Source organism: Eretmochelys imbricata, chromosome 7 (genome assembly GCF_965152235.1).
Source record: "Eretmochelys imbricata isolate rEreImb1 chromosome 7, rEreImb1.hap1, whole genome shotgun sequence".
NCBI lineage: Eukaryota > Metazoa > Chordata > Testudines > Cheloniidae > Eretmochelys > Eretmochelys imbricata.
In genome coordinates this window covers 101,646,554-101,667,590 of record NC_135578.1, presented here as the reverse complement: position 1 = coordinate 101,667,590, position 21,037 = coordinate 101,646,554, and the positions used below count along the sequence as shown (strand labels likewise).

General features: G+C 39.0%; 1 protein-coding gene across 1 annotated transcript in view; it reads left to right on the top strand.

The window, feature by feature from the left end:
* Positions 1-745: 745 nt before the first annotated feature.
* MKI67 (marker of proliferation Ki-67) overlaps positions 746-21,037 on the top strand; it is a 40,047-nt gene continuing 19,755 nt past the window's right edge. Inside the window, exons 1-11 of the mRNA XM_077822899.1 lie at positions 746-795; positions 3,928-4,040; positions 6,613-6,694; positions 6,778-6,893; positions 8,368-8,437; positions 10,044-10,113; positions 12,092-12,340; positions 13,117-14,031; positions 14,378-14,622; positions 15,285-15,747; positions 18,715-18,830. Of these exons, the coding sequence (XP_077679025.1) occupies positions 3,949-4,040; positions 6,613-6,694; positions 6,778-6,893; positions 8,368-8,437; positions 10,044-10,113; positions 12,092-12,340; positions 13,117-14,031; positions 14,378-14,622; positions 15,285-15,747; positions 18,715-18,830 (2,418 nt within the window). The 5' untranslated portion in view covers positions 746-795; positions 3,928-3,948. The remainder of the gene's footprint in view (positions 796-3,927; positions 4,041-6,612; positions 6,695-6,777; positions 6,894-8,367; positions 8,438-10,043; positions 10,114-12,091; positions 12,341-13,116; positions 14,032-14,377; positions 14,623-15,284; positions 15,748-18,714; positions 18,831-21,037) is intronic.

Below are 21,037 nucleotides of genomic sequence, written 5' to 3'. Positions count from 1 at the left end.
GCGAGGCAGAGACGGAGTCTGGGGTGCGGGAAGTTAACAGCGATGGGAGGGCGGAAGGCTCCGGGGCGCATGCGGGACAGCGGGAGGCTCCCTCTGGTGAAGGTCTGGCGGGAGCAGCGCTCAGGTTTTGCGGAAAAGATGCAGACGTACGAAGGCACTTCCCAGGCAGCGTTTGAAAGGGTTGGAGGAGGTGCGGCGATGGCGCGCGCGCGCTAAGCTACCGCCATTCCATGCCTGTTTCCTACGGTCCGTCCCCCCCTAGTCTGCTGCCAGTTTGAAACTTAAACAGCCTCAGCGCTTCCCATTGGGCCCCCTTGGCGATCACGTGATTTTGCTTCTACCACTCAGACCGTTTCGCGCGCCTTTTCGAATTGGAGTTTTCATCGACAGGTCCTGTATCCTTCCTCCTCACTCGCGCAGGAGGGAGGGAAATAAAATAGTCCTGGAAGGATGTCTGTCCCTGCGGTCGAAATTTCTGCAGCTCCAGAAGAGTGATTTCTGTCAGCAGGTGAGTGAAGGAAGCAGGCAAGTATTGTGGGGGCTACTGGGGTTTGTTTTATGTGGTGATTGGTGAAGGGTTACGAAGGGCGGAGTGAGGCGGTCTCGGTACCGGCTCCGGCCGGCAGGAGTGCGGCGGCCAGACGAGTGACTCGCTGACTGGAGCTAAGAGTCTACGCGCGAGCGCGCGCGCGCGGAGACGCTCAGGCAGCGCGGTGAAGGGAGCGGGCTCGGGGGGCTGAATGTGGCCCGGCTGGCGAGATCTGGATGAACGGACCGTGAGGGGCAATCGGACAGGTAGGGGCCGTTCTCTTTCGCACCCCGCGTTTGAAGGGGTGCTGTGAGTGTGGTGCTCGCCGTGGTAGGTCGTTGGGGGGGGGTATCCCACCCCGTCTCTGTGTAGTGTCGGGAGCCGGGGTGTTTCGGAGGAGGACTGGGGTGTGAGGAAGCGGAACGAAAGAGTTGTTCCTTGGTTGTGGCTGGGAATGGTAGAGGGAGCCCTAGGGGAAACGTGGGGGCGGGGGGCCGAGGTTGAACTGTGTTGATTTTGGGGAGGGGAATTGGGGGTGGGGAGGTTGGTCTGTGTTGGTTTTGGGGAGGGGGGGACTAGATGCTGGGGGGGTAGGTTCCCAGTGGCGAGCAGCATGGATGAGTTGTGGAGTTTTCAGGGGAGAGGGTCCAACTGCTTAAATAGCTCGGGGCATGTGTGTATTGTAGCTTTTTGGTAGGTGGCTCAGGTCATATTATTATTGTAACTGTCAGAGTCTCCTCACCTTGACATTGACAGTCTCATTTCAAGCAGAGCCTATGCTGATTTGTCATTTTCTCTAGAGGTTCTCCTCCAACTGGTTCTATCAATGTCTCGGTGTGGTTGACATATAATCCCTCCTCTCTGTGTCTTGTTTTTGTTTTTAACTACTGTACATAGGCGCATCAGGCTGTCCCCTAAAATCCTCCGAGAGTATTTCTTTGCAAATGATGAATTAGTTTAGAAACCTGTACAGATGGTGTGGCATTTTATTTTATGCTTGCATTGGCCTGAATCCTCAAGCTGGGGGACAATTAGGATAAGTGTTTAAGAAATCTCATTTAAATTCATACAGCACAAAAATGAAGATTCTGTTAAAGAGACACTATCAAATTTGGCACAATATTTGGAAATTTTAAAAGCAATCTTAAATAAAATGAGAAAGATGGGAATTCATGTTTACAAAAAAATAGGAAAGATGAGTACTTTTAACGGAGTCCATTCCTTGTTTTCAGTTCTAATACTGCAGTTTTGTGCTGGTGCATGAATCTAAAATTGAAGTGGATCAAAACCAACTGAAACTACCTGTTCTGTTGTCCTTATGAGGAGGGATATATGAAAAAGTGTGAAAAGTAAATGGTCTTATACATTTCTTTCAGTTTAAATAATGTAAGGTGGTTTTTGTAACATAGGGATGTTAGGGATGCTTGATTTTTTTTTTAATTATTATTTATTAATTATTAATTTATCCTTTAAGTAGTATGCCACAATAATGTGAAATTTAAAAAAAAAACTGCTTTGAAAAGGGCTTTCTGCTCCCATCTTTTCAGCATCAGAGAAACTGGCCCTATATAGGGGAACAGTTAAAGTAAACTCAGTAAATAGAAAATGTGGTTTTCAAGTTATCCCTTAATTATATGTTTACCTGCAAATTTTAACCTGAATGTCCTGCAAATTTTAATGCTCAAAATTGTATTACAACTAATCTCAAATTAGGCGGTCATTCTTTTCCAAATGATTGAGATTTGGAAGGGCTGTTTTTGTAATATACACAACTTTACACAGGCACAGTCGATTTAAAAAGTCATGCATTTATTTGAAAATTTGTTCACTATTGTAACATCTTACATTTATATAACTGAGAGAAATGGAAGAAAAGTTTGCATTTGTTTTTTTCTTTTCAGTGCATATGACAGCATTTTGTCATACATGTGCATTCAAATTATTTCCTTTTTTGTATAGTCATTTTCCCCTGTTTGAATGAGACTCACACAGCATTAGAGAGGGGGAAACATTTCGGCACATAGGAAAGCTAATAATCATAAAAACATTAAGAATAGTTGGGAGCAGATTTTATATCTGAAAGAACTTTCAAGTCACATTCATTTATATCAATATAGTTTATATTGCCCCCTTTTAAAGCATTCAGTTATGGAAACGTTGTGATACTTAGACACCAAAAATATGTAAAGATAGAAAAGTAATTTTTTACATCAACCTGATACAGTTACTCATGGGGGAATTCTGCACCAAAAAAAATTAAAAATATGCGCCAAAAAAAATATGCGCACAATATTTTAAAATTCTGCACGTTTTGTCAAAAATAACAGTGTAACAATACCAGTCTCAATTATTTTGGTAATTTATTTCAAAATAACTGTAAGCAACTATGTCTGTAACAATATAGACAACAAAAAAGATTCAGGAAATGTGTTTTGACAAATAGATTTCTTATTAGGCATATTAATACACAACTCTGAGTAATAATTCATGTAAACTATCATGCAGAAATATATTTCCCACACCCCTCAGAAGCAGTGCAAAGGCCTGGGAGAGTCAGGTGTAAAAGAGGAGCTGAGGGAGAGGGAAGTAATTGCTGGGAAAGAGCCTGGGTGTGAACTTGGAGGGTTGTTGGGTTTGAGTGGGAAAAGTATGGAACAGGGTTTTTTGTGGGTGTGGGGAGGGATTGTTAGGGAGCTTCCCCCATGCAGACCCTGTCTGACACCCAGCTTGTCTCATTTAGTCAAGCACATGTGTCCCTGTACTGCTCTATCTCCATGTATCCTTGAACCCCCACTTAGCCACCTCCTCACCCCCCCATCTCCATGTATCCCTCCTCTCCCGGTCCCTATGTGGCCCTGCACTCCCACTCCCATTCAGCTCCTGCCCCAGTCTGTCCCCCTCTCTAGCTCTTCTGAACCCCAGTCTGTGACCCCCCCCACTCCCCAAGCAACCCAATAACACCTGCCTCCCAGCCTGGCCCCACGGGCAGGACGCTGTGAGGCAGGCACCCTCTTTCTTTTCCCTATCCGCAACTAGGGCTGCTCCCTGCTGGGAGTGGCTGCTTTCTGTTCTGGCACCACAGCGGCCCCTTGTGAGTGAAAGGAGTATCTGCAGCACCTTTCCATCAGAATGTGTTTTCTGTTGGGGGAAACAATTCTGCATGGCCCATGAATTCTGCGCGTGTGCCTTTCTATGAACATCTGCCGACTTTCACCTCCTGTTATTAGGTATCATTTAACAGTTCCCACGAACCCTTGTGAGTGAAAAAACGTTGGGATCCTTCTTCATGTAAATTGTAGAGAATTTGTCTTTTGAACATAATTTATATAACCAAGGTACCTATGTTCATAAATATGTAGAGCTTAATTTGCGGTAGTAAATTTGACATTCCGTTACAGGTAAGACTTCCAGTTTCAAAGATGCCACTCTTTGGGAAAATTGTTGTTATTAAACGGAATGGGACCGATGGAATCCATTTTCCACTCACTGCAAGTTCTTGTTTATTTGGAAGGTAAGAATTGGTAATGTTAGAAATTATTTATATACATCAAGAGAACATGTTATTAACATTTTCTTAGTGTTATATTTTTCTCTATTTTACAAGCTTTGCTGTTTAATACAAATAAATGTTTGAATATTTGCAAGTAGTGGTGAATGTTTAATGAAGGAAAAAAAGCTCAAGCTAGTTCCCAGGATAAACCGTTGAATTTCCACCCTCTGACTGCACGACATAGCTGCTTGTCTCAGCTTCACTCTGTAGTAAGGGGGAATCTAGAGGATGCAGGGAGCTTGTGGGGAAGAAAAGTCCCAACTGGATTCATGCTTGGCCAGCTGGGGACAGAGGCCTAATAAGAGGGAGGAGGTCACTAAAGGAAAGAACCAAGGCTTAGCTGGGACTAGAGGTAAAAGTCAAAAGAGGTCTTTTGCTGCCATTGGGGTTACAGACAGTCAGTACATTGTGGTACAGTGTACCAGCCCATCTCTTGAACTCCTGTTTTGCTCTTTTGAATCTATGCTTTCATTTAAAAAAATAAACAGAAATGAAGAGTAACTCTATAGTTGTTATGGTTTCAAAAGAAAACGTAAAAAGTGTCAGAGTGAAACTAATGAAGAGATATCTGTATGAGTCTGCAGAGAGCATGAAATAGCTCTGAGAGGTGTGTACTGCATCATTTCTGTTAAGTGTGTTACATACTCAGTGATAACAATTAAATGTCAGCATTAACTATTTCATTCCTCATGTAAGAAAGGGGAGGAAAAATTGTAGATTTATGCAATTTGCTGAGATCGACAGCCTGATTTTTGGTGCTCCAAGTGACTTTAGGGATATTTCTTTTACTGCCAATCAAAAAAAAGAATCAAGCCCAAGGAGTCTAACCAGAACCCATGGGCAGATGCAAGCCTTGCCAAAAAGGAGCCAAGCTCAAGGAGCTCTGAGAACATAGATGATCATATTTTGAACATCTGTAAAATATACTTTGAGTGGCATCTTATTTGGACTACTCTCTTATGTGGAAATGGTATTCTGAATAGCTGGCAAGCTGCTCAGGCAGGAAGGGGCAGGTTGAGAAGTCAGCATGCTGATGTGTGATGTTTGTTACTAAGCGTGAACAGAAGTTGAGCTGACCTTAGAACTAACACAAATTTTCTTAAAAGTTGATAAATTGTTTTATACAGTATATGAATTTTTTGAATGTTACTCAAAGAAAAAGTGAAACAAACATAGGTTTGTGTATTTGAATATTAGAGCACCAAACAAATATTAAAATTTGAGTTTTGAATATAACACTTTTTATTTTATACTGGAAGGGGAAATTGATATAGTAGACAGGGTACAGCTAGCTGGATCCTGTTCTCTGAAACCCTCCCCCCTTCATGGCCCTGATCGTCTACACTGCAATTTTATAGCCCCAAAAGCCTGTGTCAGCTGACTCAGGCCAGCTGCTGCTGAGCAGTGGGATCTTTTATTGCAATGTAAACATACACTAAATGCCATGGCTGGGAGCCTTATATAAGACCCCAATCCTGCAGTCAAATCCACTATAGGACTCCTCTGTTCACGTAGACCCCATTGGTTTCAGTGGGGCTGTTCATGTGTCTGCACTGATCCAATTCTAAGATGAGGGCCTGCAATTTTAAAGTTCCCTAATATTTAGTTTCTACCAAATATACATAGGTAAATCTGTCATGACTCCAAACTCAATCTGGGATCTGAAAGTTAAGTTGTGTTCTTTGTGTTGCACATATTAGTAGCAAGAAAGATTTTGTAGGCCTAAGTTTGCCTCTGACTTCAAATTTGGCCATGCAACTGGAATTTAGTAAATAATTCTGATGATATGAGCCAGAATAGATAAATGCATTTCTTACTTGCAATCCTTAGATTTCATGTTTCTTTCTCTGCTTCCTCTATTTTTTTCTGTCCTTTTAAATTTCAGGACTGGTTCTTTGACTGCTTTAGATGTTAGCACCAAAACCAAACACAATACCCTGAAAGTACCTAAGCAGTTTTGCCAGTGCTTTCTTTTCTCTTGTATTGCAGCCAGGAATTAAGTACTAATGATGTGAATCCTGTAATCTGAAAGGAATACTCTGAGAATGTAGGGATATGCGTGGATAAATACCTAACAGAATATCATTCACTAAAGCTGTTAAGCTAGAGTAAATATCTGATTGAAAAGCAACATTTGTGGGAGAGAGAAATCTTCTGTGACTTAGTTATTTTGTCTTTGATTTTTGGGAAACTTTCCACTGTTGCTAGCAATAGCGGTACTGCAACAGTGCTTGTGCAGTAGTGAAAGATTTTTCAAAATTGTCTTTGTACGTGCAGCTGGTGGACATATCCAGCTAGTTCTTAGTTTAAGAAGCTGTACATTTTAATAGTGTATATTTAGTTTAAAATTTGCTTTAGGTTTTCTCAGTGCTTGTGCTGACTTTAAATATTTTTATATTGCATTTTCAAACAGCATCATAACATTTTTGCAGATATTAAATGATCATGTATTCAGAAGCAAATTCTCTAAAATAAAGTTCTTCTGTTCTCTTAATTACTTGCTTAAAACTAAAGTTGTGCTTTTCAACCAAAGGAAAACGGAGTGCGATATCCGCATACAGCTGCCTCAAGTCTCAAAAGAACATTGTAAAATTGAAGTCAATGAGAACAAGGAGGTAAGTTTTGTTTTTAATTGTATTATATTCCATCACTGCATTTCTTCAGGTTACTGAACTAGCTATTTTTGTTTCATTTGTAGGCAATCTTGATTAATTTAAGTACTGTAAATCCAACGCAATTGAATGGTAACAGTTTTCAGCAACCTGCACATCTGAAGCATGGAGATGTGTTCACTATTGTTGATCGTTCTTTCAGGTCAGTAGCAATGAAGGAGGCAAGCAACTATGACACTGATTCTGCATTGAAATCTGAAAAAGCACACTCTTACATCTCCAAGGAGCTCCATTGATTTCAGTGGTGCTCCCTAAGGACATAGGGGTCCACCTACCCACATCTCATTGTGGGATCAGAGACAGAGGTTTAATCTGAGGTTGACACATTTTCTTCTTACTCCCTAAAATAAATTTTAATTTAATTTCATGCTTCATATTTCCTTAAAGAGTTTCTGCATAGTATGATCAGAAAGCTGAGCTGTTAAAGCATTATGTCACCTTTAAACTATTTACCAATAAGCTATTCATGACAGTATTGTCTTGATATCTTGGTGTGACTTTCTCCTAAGGTTAGATGTGTTGTATTAATTCAGATGGAATATCTGGGCTAAAGGGTAAAAGGTGTTATTGTAATGCCGTCACTGTCCAACATTAAACCGTGTTCAACAAGGTTTGGAGTTTGGTATATAGAGACCACAGCCTGCTTAGTACCATGGCAAACACACCATTAAAAATCGTTTTAACCTTTTATTAAGATAAAGAAATGAAGGGAAAAAAAGTTGAAACACTTTGAAATGTAGACTACTAAGTAAGGCTTTCATTTTAAAAACATCCCTTTTTCCCTTTAGCTGGAGAGAAATTTTAGCAGGAAAATCCCCCTTGTTTGACATCTCTCAGGCTTAAATTGTAATAATTGTCCTTTGAGGGGAAAAAAGAAGTTAGTTGAGAGCTGTTGCTGCTGTTGTTAAAGTTTAATTGTGTTTCATCTCAGGGGGTGGTTGGGATTTGACGAGCTGGCAGAAGTGGTGATATCATCTGGTTCCCTTTCTCTGGCCTGGTCTGATCAGGACATCTCTCAGGATCAGAATGATGAAGGCTTAGGGTCGCAGGAGATGGCGGGGTGACAACCATGATACGAAGCTTGCTCCATTAGCCAATTTTTTCTCCAAAATTTCTTTCTTTAAGGACCCCAAAAAAGTAGCGGTGGGTCGAATAGCTCTTCCTGCATTATTTTGTCCAACAATTAGGCCTAGTTTCTGATGTACCAATTTTGGTTCAGATTTCTCATGTTTACCAAGCTTGATCTTAACACGGTCCTTGAGTTATATCAGTAGGCCTTTTTGTTTGCATTAATTCGGTCTGTCTCCTTTTTATGCCTTTTCCCATGAACAATTGTTCTTATAGGTTATTGTGATATCTTATGAACTTTCACATACTTTTTACAGTTGAGCTCACAATTAGGGTAGATTTGTAGGCTCAATTATTACAACAGACTTTTGGAGAAAAATTCACAACTATGCCTCGGTGCAATTTATAACCAGTTAAATAATGGTATTATTGCTGGAAGGGGACAATTACTACAGAGTTTAAGTAAGGGTTTATGTAAGTTTTACAGTTAGCCATCATAAATGTAACATAAGCAAAGAGGTTGTTTTCTTCTATTAAATTTTTTTCAGGTTTGAATATCTGCCTCAATCAACGCCAAGAAAGAGACTTTCTAGAACTCCAAAAAATGAAACCCTACAGGTAATTTTAAGGCCACTGACTACATTTGCTGAACATATGCATGGTGTCATCTGTCATGTCATATTAGTATTGGTTCAGTGATTTATCTTCCCCTTCCTATTAGCTTGGCATCACACACTAATCCAGTGATTGAAGCTGTGAAGAAACTCTTGAGAAATATTGTTTTCTTACTATTTACTAATTCATATTGGCTTATGTCAGTTTTCAGCAATGTAAATATTTAATTATAATATTCTAAACTGTTATCAGCAGAACTAAGGATTATTTTTTAAAAACAGTTTGGCTGTTTTAAGAGAGGATGGGTACAGGGGTATTGAGACATTTGAGATCCTTGTACCTTAATTTTTACATTTTAAAGAATTACAGGAGTAAATCATAGCTGTACGTCCCTGCGTCAAAGTATTTCTAGTGTCCTGCTTCCAATATAATCTTATTCTGAATAGCAGTAATGAGTAATGCAGTGTTGTTAATGACGTGTCTCCATCTTCCTGGCCAATGACAATCTAAAGGAGTTAAGTTAGCACAAACTGGGAAGCTTGTCCTCAAGACTGTGAGCAGCCTCTTTTTAGAAAATAATCTGTGATTGTTATTCCATGTGCCCATTACATTAAAGTAATGTTTAAGTCTCTCTAAAGATTGATCAAAGCATAAAATTTTAAATTTTATCTTCATGACTAGCAGGTTTTGTTAACCTTTTCTTTTACAGTCTTTTGCCCATATTATCAATATACTTGTTGAAATGAGTATCTTGTAGGAGTATTGTTAATCAGCAGATTGTCATGAACATTGAAACACTTATGTAGGCTGCAATTCTTATATTTAAACTAGTAGCTGAAAGCCCATATTGTCTTATAGGTGAGGTACTTGAGCCAAGTAATCCATTGTCTGTGCAGTGTCCTGCATATAACTAATGAAATAGTTGCATGCAACTTAGCTGCGGAATAAGGGTGGTGATTGTTACCTCTGATATCACAATGATCTAGGACTTTAGCATGGGATAAGTAGATGCCCACTGTAGCTGAAAGCTTGTGCTGTTGCACAGATGTAATTCAAGAAGTCAAAATTACTGAGAACTTAAACTGGATTGTAACACACCACAAATGCCAGTGATGATTGAACCTGATATTCTAAACAAAGAACTCTCAATCATGCTTGTAGTTGTTTCCGGTGCTTCACGCTGGCTCAACAGACATTCCAGGCTTTACGGTGACAATCCTGGCCTCTTATTATATTGATGAGCAGGCTGTCCTGAAGTCTAATAAGCATATCATCTCAGTTTGGTTTAATAATCAGAATTTAGCTGTAATGCATGCTCAGGCTACAGATTCTTTTGGAATTAATGACTATTCCAAAAAATAAGAAACTATAAAACTGTCTTCAGGAGCCTCAGATGTCTTACTCAAGTAGTAACCTGTGTGACCAACTTCAAATACTGTGCAATTTCATATAATGCATGGATTTAAATTTTTGTAAGCCTGGTGCTCAATTAAAATTTGTCTTGGTTATGAAGAGGGGCCAAATTCTGTAATCTTCTGAAAATGTGGAGTAGAAAACTGTATTTGTGATAAAATATGTTGCTTTATCGTAACACTGTACAAATTTACAGGTTCTTCATGTTCAGCAGGTGGCAGAAGTGGAATTACAGAGCTCAAGATCTAAAAGTCCTCAGACCTCTGGTTGGTAGCTGTTTCATGTAGTTTGCTTTTTTCAATATTATATAGTCACATTTTATTCTTAGCATGCTTGCAAAAAGAAGATGGGAAAATGTCAAAAGATTCATTTTACAAGTCAACCTGTTACTTCAGTTGAACTTTATTTTAATAGGTTTCAGAGTAGCAGCTGTGTTAGTCTGTATTCGCAAAAAGAAAAGGAGTACTTGTGGCACCTTAGAGACTAATAAATTTATTTGAGCATAAGTGCATCCGATGAAGTGAGCTGTAGCTCACGAAAGCTTATGCTCAAATAAATTTGTTAGTCTCTGTGGTGCCACAAGTACTCCTTTCCTTTTTATTTTAATGTTACTGAATAGATAATTAGATTTTGCAGACCAAATTCTGCTTTTTAGAGGCATTAAATAAGTATAATTGAGGACAAAAATTAACCACTGCAATTAAAATTTCACTAATTCAGTTGATGTCTGAGGTACAAAAGAATCATTACTCTCCACAGCAAATGTTATATCTGCTCTTGAGTGCTAATAGGAAGAGAACATTTAAAAAAGAAAATGGATTATAAAGTTCCAACTTTTGGATGCACCCAGGAAACGGATCCATCGATTCCAAAGATGCCATTTATAGTTGCTTTTTGGAGTAGAACTGCACATTTTAGCCTACAAGTCTATGTGTACTCTAGGCTTTTTCTTAAATTCTCTGCCACAAGTGCAGCTCCACTAGGATAGTGCGAATGCAGAGGTACTGTGGGCTTTCTACACTAGTATTTAACCCTGAGCAAGTCTAGAGAATACAGTGATTCAAAATCTGTGCTAGCATTGCTACCTTTTCTTACCAGCAGTAGATGGAGAAATTGAGGCTTTGTCTATACTAGGACCAGTTGACTGATGTACTTGGTCAGTGGAAAGTCTCCATTCATCCACACAGATTTCCTACAATGGGTTTTTCAGTGAGGGTCAATCATTGCAAGTTATCCCAGTATCCAGTCTCAACTGGTGTTAGCACAATAGATTAAGTACCTATTGTGGACACATCACGCTATCATGGTAACACTGTCACCACAAAAGGTCTTCCCACTTCTGACCCATAATGCAATAATCTCTCCTGAAGCGTCCTGTCTCTTCATACCACCACCTGTTTTCATAGTCCACAGTCTAGGGATCACCTTGCCCACAATAATTCTATAGTACATTCTGCACGGAGCTCAGTTTGAGCTATTTTCATTGCAAAATGTGCTTTTTTCTCCCCACAAAAAAAGATTTTATAGAGAAGCTGTTATACTTCAGCATGGTTCTTTGAGAGATCCTGGACCATCATTTTTCTGTGGGGTGAGGAACTTGTCCAATCACAGCAGGGAAGTCCAGCATTTGTCAGCAGCGATCCAAGCTGGCCTCAAGCAATGCTGAGACAAGGGGAAGGACCCCAGTGGCAGTTGCCACAATCATGCATCACAGAATCAATGTAGATGCCAGGCAAAACTGGTTAATTTACTGTGGTAGTTCTGTATCAGTTTAAACAAACTTATTTGGAGTTTTAACAATCAGATTCATCCAACTGATTTGAAATTAGCATCCATTCACCTATCTAATGTATACAAAACCCTAAGAGGCCTGTGTGAACCATAGTGATGCAGTTATTGATTCTGCAGATAGACAATATTTCTGAGATATGACCTACTGTTTCTCAATGTGGGGCTAATTCAAGGTCTAAATACAATTTAAATATCAACATAAACAATTTAACTACTTATGAATGTATTACAAAAATTCAAATAGGATTGTGAACAGAGCTTGACTAGTGGGCAAAACTTTAGTGCTGATATTTTATCTCAGCCGCTAACCCTGATTGGTGTTGCTGCCTCTTTATTCAAAAGTGCAAATCTTGTTGAAGGAGAAAACCTGTTTTTCTACCCATTTAATAACAGTCCTCCAGTTTTAAAATATATATATGTGTAAGGTTCTTTTTACCCTTTATTACTATCTAGATAAAATCATAGAATGTGAAGGCCAAAATTTTGGTGAAAATGACAAGCAAAGCACTGAGGAAGATATTTCCAGAGTTGTACCAGCCAAACAACATGCAACACCTAAATCAACATACAGAACAGCTAAATCTAACAGAAGAGAAAATGAGATGTCTCCTTTTAGCAAACTTTATGAATTGTTGAAAAATGAGATCGATGTGAAAACACAGAAAGATGGCAACGACGAGATACCTATGCCACGACAAGCAGGTGATTTTTTTTTTTTTTAAAGAGAGGATGGTGATATAATGTTGATGGCCACTGTTGGAGTTATTATTTATGCAGGATATTAGAACAACACTAATTTAACCATAGATTCCTTTATTAAATCCAAAGGCCAAATGGAATTTATACAATTGCTCTAAATGGGCCTACAAAGCCTAAATAAGCAATTTACTATATCCAAAGAGTAACAAAACATTCATAAGCATTTGATCAAACGGGCTAAATCCAGGGGTGCTGAGACTCATTTGTCAGCTCCAACATTATCAGGCAGGTATTAGCAGAGTTTTACTTTTTTTAATACTCTTTAACAAACAAGTCATGTCATTCCCAATTACAGATTTCAGCTAAACACCAATTTGAGACAGTTCGCCTTTATTTCCAATCTTAATCTTGATGAGATTTAAAACTTCCTTCCCCTCTGCCCCCCAGGTCTTTCCTCCCTATCTCTTCCCCTCCTTCTTGCTGACCAACGGTTTTTCCTTTGCATCATGGGCCCTAATTTTTGAGATAACACTGGTATGTGGGATAGAAGGTCCACATTGGCTCTTTTGTTTAAAATGATCTGCAGAGGCCTTCTTTTTAGAAACATACCCTTTTTTCATTATTTATTCTTTTAACCAGATATCCTCCCTACTTCATTCCTTCTGGCATTATATAACTCATTACTTTCAAAGCCTCTCTTTTACTTGCTATTTAGGGCCTTTCTTTACAATATATTTCTTTAACCAGATGTAAAATAACTTCTGTTATTTATTCTACAGAGACTAATGCCCAGCAAATTTCATTATTGATATTTCCATCTGGTCAAGAGACCCAAACTAAGGAAAAAGAGGCAATCATTGGTGAAGATATTGAACAGTCTGAAGTTAAAGAACAAGAAATACACAGTGTGGAACTTAATCAGATTTCTACTGAAGGAAATAGTTCTAAGAAGACCAATGAAATAAGTTCTGCAAATTCAGATGAACCACGGACTGGACAAGATCCATCATTAGGAGTTAAAGCAACAGAAATTTCAAATGAAATTCAAAAGAAAGATGTAGTGTGCAGTAGAGTTGGTGGGAATGAATCATGTATTTTGGGGAAAAGTAATAAATATTCAAAGCAAAAGAGAAATAGTAAACAGCTTACACCAAGAAAATCCTTAAATGCAGAAGAAGTGCTAAAAGAAATTCATGATGAGACTTACTCTGTTAGCATAACTAAGGAGAGAGATTCTGAAACTGTTGAATTTTCTCCTGGGTATAGTAATTCCAAAAGCCCCAAAGGGAGTGTTAGACAGGGTAAAAAAATTTCAAATAAAAGTCCATCATCAGAATTATTAACTCCGGAAAGGTTAATATCGAAAGATGCATCTTCTGCTAGTGGTAAATATCACTCTGGAGCGCGAAGGGGAAGACGAATGAGCTCTGGAAAGATGGCTGAAGAAACACTGGAGGGAGATTCATCTCAAGAACCTGACAAGAATGTAGATATTAAAGGTAGTGATGTTAAAGAAAAGCTGACCACAGAGAACTACCAACAGAAATTAGAGGTGGAAGATGCTAATATTGTACTGGGTCCTCACAGGTTGTCATCAAAAAGAAGGTGCTCTGAAAGTGATGCACTTCTGAGAGATGATGAAGTTGCATCAAAAATCAATATTTCTAGCCTACCTACTGAAGACAAAAATTCAGGTAAATACTTTGTATGGTTAGGAGCTATATTTTAAATTTATTTGGGAGAGACTATCATGTTTTATGTAAGTGAAGAAATGGGTTTTTTGCTGCACATCTATCCTTAACTATTGTATATGTAATTATGGCTAACCATAATTAATACATTGAAATTGTTTGAGAAAATGTGAATGTAACTACATCTGCTGAATTAATTGTGCAAAAACTAAGTTATAAGGATTTGTGCTCATTGTGGCTTGAAATGTGCTTCAGACTTTAAAATGAGTAAAAATTAATTTCTAATTTATATGCTGTAATGTTTGACTCTTCATATATAAAGAAATTTTTCAATTGTAATTTTTAAAAGGGGAGACAAAGAGGTTACCTCAAAAGCGGAAAAGTGGAGAACTTGAGTTATTACATCAGCCTTTTGGGAAAAGAAAGAGAGTGTCCTTTGGTGGTCATCTCAGTCCTGAACTTTTTGATAAAAGTCTGCCACCCAATTCACCACTTAGAAGAGGTGCCATTCCAGCAAGGTTAAGCTTACCATTTGGAAATTCACCTCGTGCAGTTCTGAAGAAGGGCCAGGGATTCAAACGTCTTGTAATCAAGGTAAACTTTAAAGATGAAAATTTAAACATTACCAAGGAAACAAAATAGAAATTTCGAGTTTGAAAATTACAAAAAGGCATACATGAGGAAATGTAGATACTGTAACTTCAGCTTTAGATAGTATTTAAATACAGCTATTTCCAGTGTAGCTAGCTCTTCAGTATTTTTGAACTCCCATGTTTGAAGGCCAGCTCATCAGTATCTTATTTGAGATTGTATTTTTACTATAAATTACATATTAACTGGAATTGACATTTATTGGGAAACTATCATAATTTGGACTGAAAATTGACTAAAGGAATAAAATGCTTGAAGCTACAAAACAACAAATTAATTGTAGCCTGAAAATGTTTATTCATTGCTTCCACCAATCTGTGAATTAAGTTTAGTAAAAGATATGTATCAAACTTAATGTAACAGCTTTTTAAAACTGAAATTTTAACTTACATTTAGGAAATAAATGATTTACTTCAGTTCTCATTTCTTACCCTTTTTACAGCTGGTTTGAAATGAAAATGTTGAACATCTTTTTAATTTCCAAGTTTTATTTTAAATGAGTAAAAGCTTGTTTCAGTTAATTTGATACATGGAGCGTGTGCTTTTCAGAATTAGGTGAGAATTTGTATTTCTACTTTGTGAGAAATTTTTTTTAATCCTATCAGGATCTTTCAGAGCATTTGCAGAGACAAAAATCATCACAAAGAAACTTGCCCGCCAGGAGGTCCCCGGCTGCCTCGCCGCCCGCCAGGAGGTCCCCGGCTGCCTCGCCGCCCGCCCTTAAAAAAGGGTCACCTAAGCTCACTGCAAACTCCCCATCAAATACACCATACACAAAAGGACGTTTCTCTATTTCTCACATTAGCACACCATCTCCTACTTCAAAGAAGCAGGGTACTGCTGCAACAGAAGTTAAGGAAAGCGAGAGAGATTTTATTGGAGTCAAGACACCTGAATCTTTTCATATTAACCAGGAACATCAGATATCTGTGCCAACTACACCTAAACAATTAATAAGGCGTAGTATAAGATTTTCTGCGAAGAGAACTCCCATGAAGAGGAGGAGTGATGCTGTGGAAACAATTCATTCTAAAAGAAGAAGTGGTGCTTCTAAAGCCAATTTGCTAGGTTTGTTTAAGTAGTTGATTTTGGAGACTATTAGTGCTTTTTTAAAAACTGAACAGAAGCCATAAATTCATGCATATGCATTATGATATTCTTTAATTACATATCACACATACTATATTTTCTACATGACCCCTACTAGGGATGTAAACAGTTAACCGGTAAGCATTAAGCTTACCGGTTAACCAAAGTTTATTGTTAATACTGGCAGCCCCATGTTGGACCCCAGCTACGCCGCACCAGCCAGCGGGAGCCCAGCCCCGGCTATGCCAGCCCCCTCCAGCTACTTCAGTTAACCAAAATAATTTTAATCGTTTAACCAGTTAACTTTAACCAATATTTACATTCCTAACCCCTACCTTTTTCAGTGCACAGGATGAATTTTATCCTCATCATTCAGTATGTGATGCTATGTGTTATTTTCTGTACATCCAAACCTTGCACTGAATATAGCTTTGAAGAGTTTAAGGCTGGAAAGGATCATTAGATTATCTAGTTTGCCCTCCTGTATATAACAGGCCATTACATTTCACCCAGTTATCTCTGTATTAAGCCGAATAACTTGTTTGACTAAAGCATAACATCCAGAAAGGCATCCAGATTGGAGTTGGAGAAACCACCATTTTCTTTGGTAGTTCATTCCAATGGTTCATAACCCTCACTAGTAAAATTTGTGCCTTGAATTTGTCTGACTTCAGCTTCTAGCCACTAGTGGCTCTTATGCATTTCTCTGCTGGATGAGAGCCCTTTGGTATCTGGTATTCTCCTAATGAAAGGTACTTATGCAGTATAATCAAGTAATCTCTCAACTTTTCTTTTCTTTTCTTTTTTTTTAAATTAACTAAATGTATTGAGCTCTTTGAGTCTCTCATTGTAAGTTTTTTTCATTTTTGTGGCTTTGTGTGTCTACTCTCAAATTTTTTAAGATCCTTTGTAAAATGTGGACATTGGAACTGTAGCAGTATTCTAGTATCTGTATCATCAGAGGTAAAATCACTTCATTACTCCCCTGCATTGTGTTAGCCTTAGAATAGAATCCATTTCACCAAGGTGACATTCAGTTATCTTGTAACCACAAGAACATCCTTTCTGTTCCTGCAGTCCCCCTGCTTGGGTCACTACATACTTACAACTTCTGCAACAAATGAGGCAGGTGTCCTGCATCATTCTGTGCATAGGATGAATGGTGCTCAAGGAGTTAATCAGTTGTCTACAGGAGTCCTTTGTGGGGTGGGGGGGAAGAGAGTTAAATAGTTATGAACATGTAATTAATAACTATCATAATACATATACCAAATGGACTGAATTAAGAGTGCATGGAAAATCTTATGTCTGGTAGTCCCCAACTTTTTATTGCTTGATTTTGTAATCTAATAATTCTTTAGAAATAGTTTTAAATGTAATTTAATCAGCTTTTTAAAAATGCAAACTGAAAAGATAAATTCCATCTTTTGGAATCATATTCCCCTTCCAGCCCCCTGGATCAGCATCATAATCGGAACTTTTAGATACCCAGTACAGACCTTAACCAGCAGAGCTAATAGTAACTGGTAGTAGGAGTAGGCAGTTATCTTTTGTGAGCCAGACACTAGATGCAGAGGATATACACCTTGCCAGTGGATTTTGCAGCTATTTGCTGACAGAGGAACTTGGCCGTTTGGATATCCTGTCTCTTCCTTTCCTCTCTTCACCCTCCTCCCACTGCCCTCAGGTTATGGAGAAGTGTGTGCTGTAGTGGTAGTATAAACCAGTAGTTCTCAATCTTTTTGAGCACAGGACCCATTTATAGATGTGTATGGTCTGTTGCAACCCAATAAATAGTCTAGGGTGGAGACCTGGGGTGGTTTCGGTTGGGACCTGCCCAGCACTCACAATGGCAGCTCCTGAGCTGTGGGCTGGCTGGGCTTGGCTCATGACTCTGGGCATGGCATTCTCTAGTGTTGCAGTGCTGCTTAGGTTCACCCCACTCCCATAACTGGATCAAATTTGTGTGAATGGAGTTGCAACCAGGCTCATGAGGTGGCAGTGCCACTCACTCAGATTTGGCCTATCCAGAGTCTTGTCATCATGATGCTGGGACCCCAGAGGTTGCAGTGCCTGGAGCAGCTCACCTAGCCCAAACAACCCTGTGGGACAGGAGCTGCCATTGTGGTGACCCAATTTTGGGTCCAGATCCATAGGTCGATAAACCCTGCTGTAGATCTTTCTGCTCTTATCCTTACCGGTCTTCTCCCTCTGCTCCTATCCTTGTATCTTGTTCTGTTCCCACTTTGCTCCTGTCTGTCCTTACCTTTCCTGTTCCCTTTCTGGCTATTATCTCTAGAGGAGCAATTGTAGAATATTTTGCTCAGTCCTGGTCAGGAGCATGCTCAGTGTGGCTGGCACAGGGCTTGATGGAGACAGCCATACCCAATGTAGATGAAGTCTTTGGTTAATTTTGTTGCCTACCTCTAATAACCCTCTGAGCATGTGCATGCCAGTAGCAATTATCAGAAGCCTATAATTCTGCCAAAATCGGGTGGATTTTCACAAGAACCAGCAGCTGGCACCTCGGATCTGCCAAATTTCAAGTCCTTGCTCCAAACCATAGAGACTAGAGTTTGTCTGTGGAATAAGCATAAAAATGTAAAAGGTCTATTTTTCCCTGTCCTTGTTCTTGGAAATGACTAAACCACTTTTACTGAAACGTATATCTCAGCGTGAGGCATACGTGTCATAAAAAAAAACATTCAAATGATTAAAGTTTTGCAAAGATATAAGCAACTGAAAATAGGGCCTTACAATGGAAAGTGTTATACAACCTCAAGTCTCAGTGTTATTGTCACCTCCACCTGTAATTACCAATCTCCTGAGCCAAGTTCCATAGCAAATGTAATTTAAATATGGGAATTATGAGGAAATAACTCTGGACTGCTGTTTGCACCCTTGAGAGCTGTTCTCAATCTATTTTTTTTTTTTTTTGCTTTCCAGTTGCAAAATCTTGGGCAGAAGTGGTGAAGTTGGGTGTTGCAAGACCGCAAGTAAAAGCTGTTAAAAAATGTGTTCTCAAAGGAAAATCAGCCAAGAAGTTAACAAAATCACCCAAGGTATTTTTATTTAAAATAAACCATACTATTTTCTGAATGCATAGCCTCATCGGCTTTTAGTACATTGTTAGTAGCTAGGTGTGTTTCAAAATCTTCCTTGACAGCCAAATAGCCTTTGAGCGCTGATATACATCTCCTGGATGACTCTAAATGTGCTAGATTCCAAACATTCTTTCTTGATTAGTGAAAGGACAGGGCCAAATTTGCACCATTTTTCATTGTATTGATATATTAAATACAGGATTTAATTGAAACTAAAGAATGTGTACCTTTAAAATATTTTGATATCCACAGTGAGATATAGTATCGTTCAGCAGAACTAGTGTAAGAGACAAGGTTATCAGTGATCTCAAACTCAAAATTATAATGTGAGCCATTTCTGAAGATAAAGGTCTTGTGGATCATCTTCACACACCCAGTTTTATATTTTCCTATATCAACAAACTGGAAATGTAGGACTTTAAAGTTATTAGTACCATAAAACCTTAGGTGTTCATTGCTCTAACTTGTCTAAGGTTCTTTGAAATTTAGTCCTGTGTTTGCTACTTCTCTGGTGTAACTGTTTATTTGATATGAATTCATCTCTAATCAAATTTGCTGATGTGAAGTAACCACATGTAGTGAAGGGTGAGATGCTTTGTTTATTAAAAGTCCATTGGGAACGCAAGTGTTTCTGGACTGATATACAGCTCGTCACAATTAGTTCATATTACAAAGCAATTTCTGTTAAAATTGCGTGCCTTAGTAAAGAAAGTACTGTTGCTTCTGTTTTTCTGCCTATTCAGTTGTACAAAGACTAGAATATGTTGTTTTCTGCCATATTTTAAGGACCTGATCTTTCCTCAGGTTAAACAAAGTGTTTGGTTTACCCACCTTTCAAGATAAAACTTCCCTTTATTTGCTGCTTACAGTGGTACAGGACAACAGCGGTATTTCTGTTCTTGTCCTTCTTCCTTAGTTGGTATTAATATAATACTTTAGTTTGTATTCATCCAGTAGACATCAGCTATCATTGAGGGGGGTATATGTGGAAGGGCTAATTAATCCACTGCAGTGTGTTGAATGGATAATCAATTTTACTTTTATTAGTAAAATTAAAACTGTGTGAATTTCTAATAAATTTTAATTGTTATAATATTTAGAAAATTTTCCTTCAGTTAATTAGAGTAGTTCTGTGTTAGTGTTCTGCAGTAGCATGTTGTAAACACAGTTTGATTTCCAGAATTTGGTTTTTTATGCCCACAGAAACGGGGAGCCTTTGTCTAAATCTGGGTTATTGGGCTGTCATCAGAAAGGAAGGTTGTCACAACTGCAGGGCCAGGAGGGGGAAAAGAGGGAGGCAGCTTAACTTGTGTTCTGTAAGAAATTGATTATAACAAGCAGTAGAAAATGTTGATTTATTCAGAACTTTGAGTTCTTAAATTGTTGTATGCAGAGTTTGCTAGAAGTTGATTACCTTTAGTACATAGGCATTGCTCTTTGACCTATTTCTAGCCAAATTTTACTTTTGAGGTCACCATTAAATGTTTCTCCCATTCTGGGTGCCAAAACATTGAAAGAGTAAATTTTTCCCTTTTCCTCCTGTGACAAAATCCCAAGCCTGTATTGGTGGGTCCCACGCTTCTGGGCAGTTTCAGTGGCCTCAGAAACTCGATAAGGCCCCCAACGTGACCTTCCTTTCTCAGTATAGCAGCAAGAGTCACAGCCTATTGAGTTACTTTCAGCACCAGCCAGTATGGGAGATAGGAAGGGGGAATACCCCACAGTCTCTGTTGCTCCATAGAGCTCAGTAGGCACAGTTCAGCCTCCTGCCTGGACCGAGTCCTGCTTCCCTTCTCCAGGGTATCTCTGTAGAGTGGGTGGGGGACGGGGGAGAACCTGTCCTCTACTCCAGGTTCCAGCCCAGGGACCCTAATGGTAGCAGTTGTTGGTGGCTTTCCCTTCAACACTGACACCGCTTTGATTCCCTGGGCCATTCCCCCCATGGTCCCCTTTTCCTAGCATCACCCTTACCTCAGGTTTTAGCAATGCTTCTTCTCATCCACCTCCTAGAGGGTACTGGAAGGAGATCTTTTAAACAGTGTAAGTGGGACCTTGATTGGTTCCAGCTGTCTCCATTAGCCTAACGGCCTTAACTGGTTAATTAGCATCAGGTGTCTTAATTGGCCTGGAGTAGCCTTTGTTTGGCTATCCAGGGAACAAGGGCC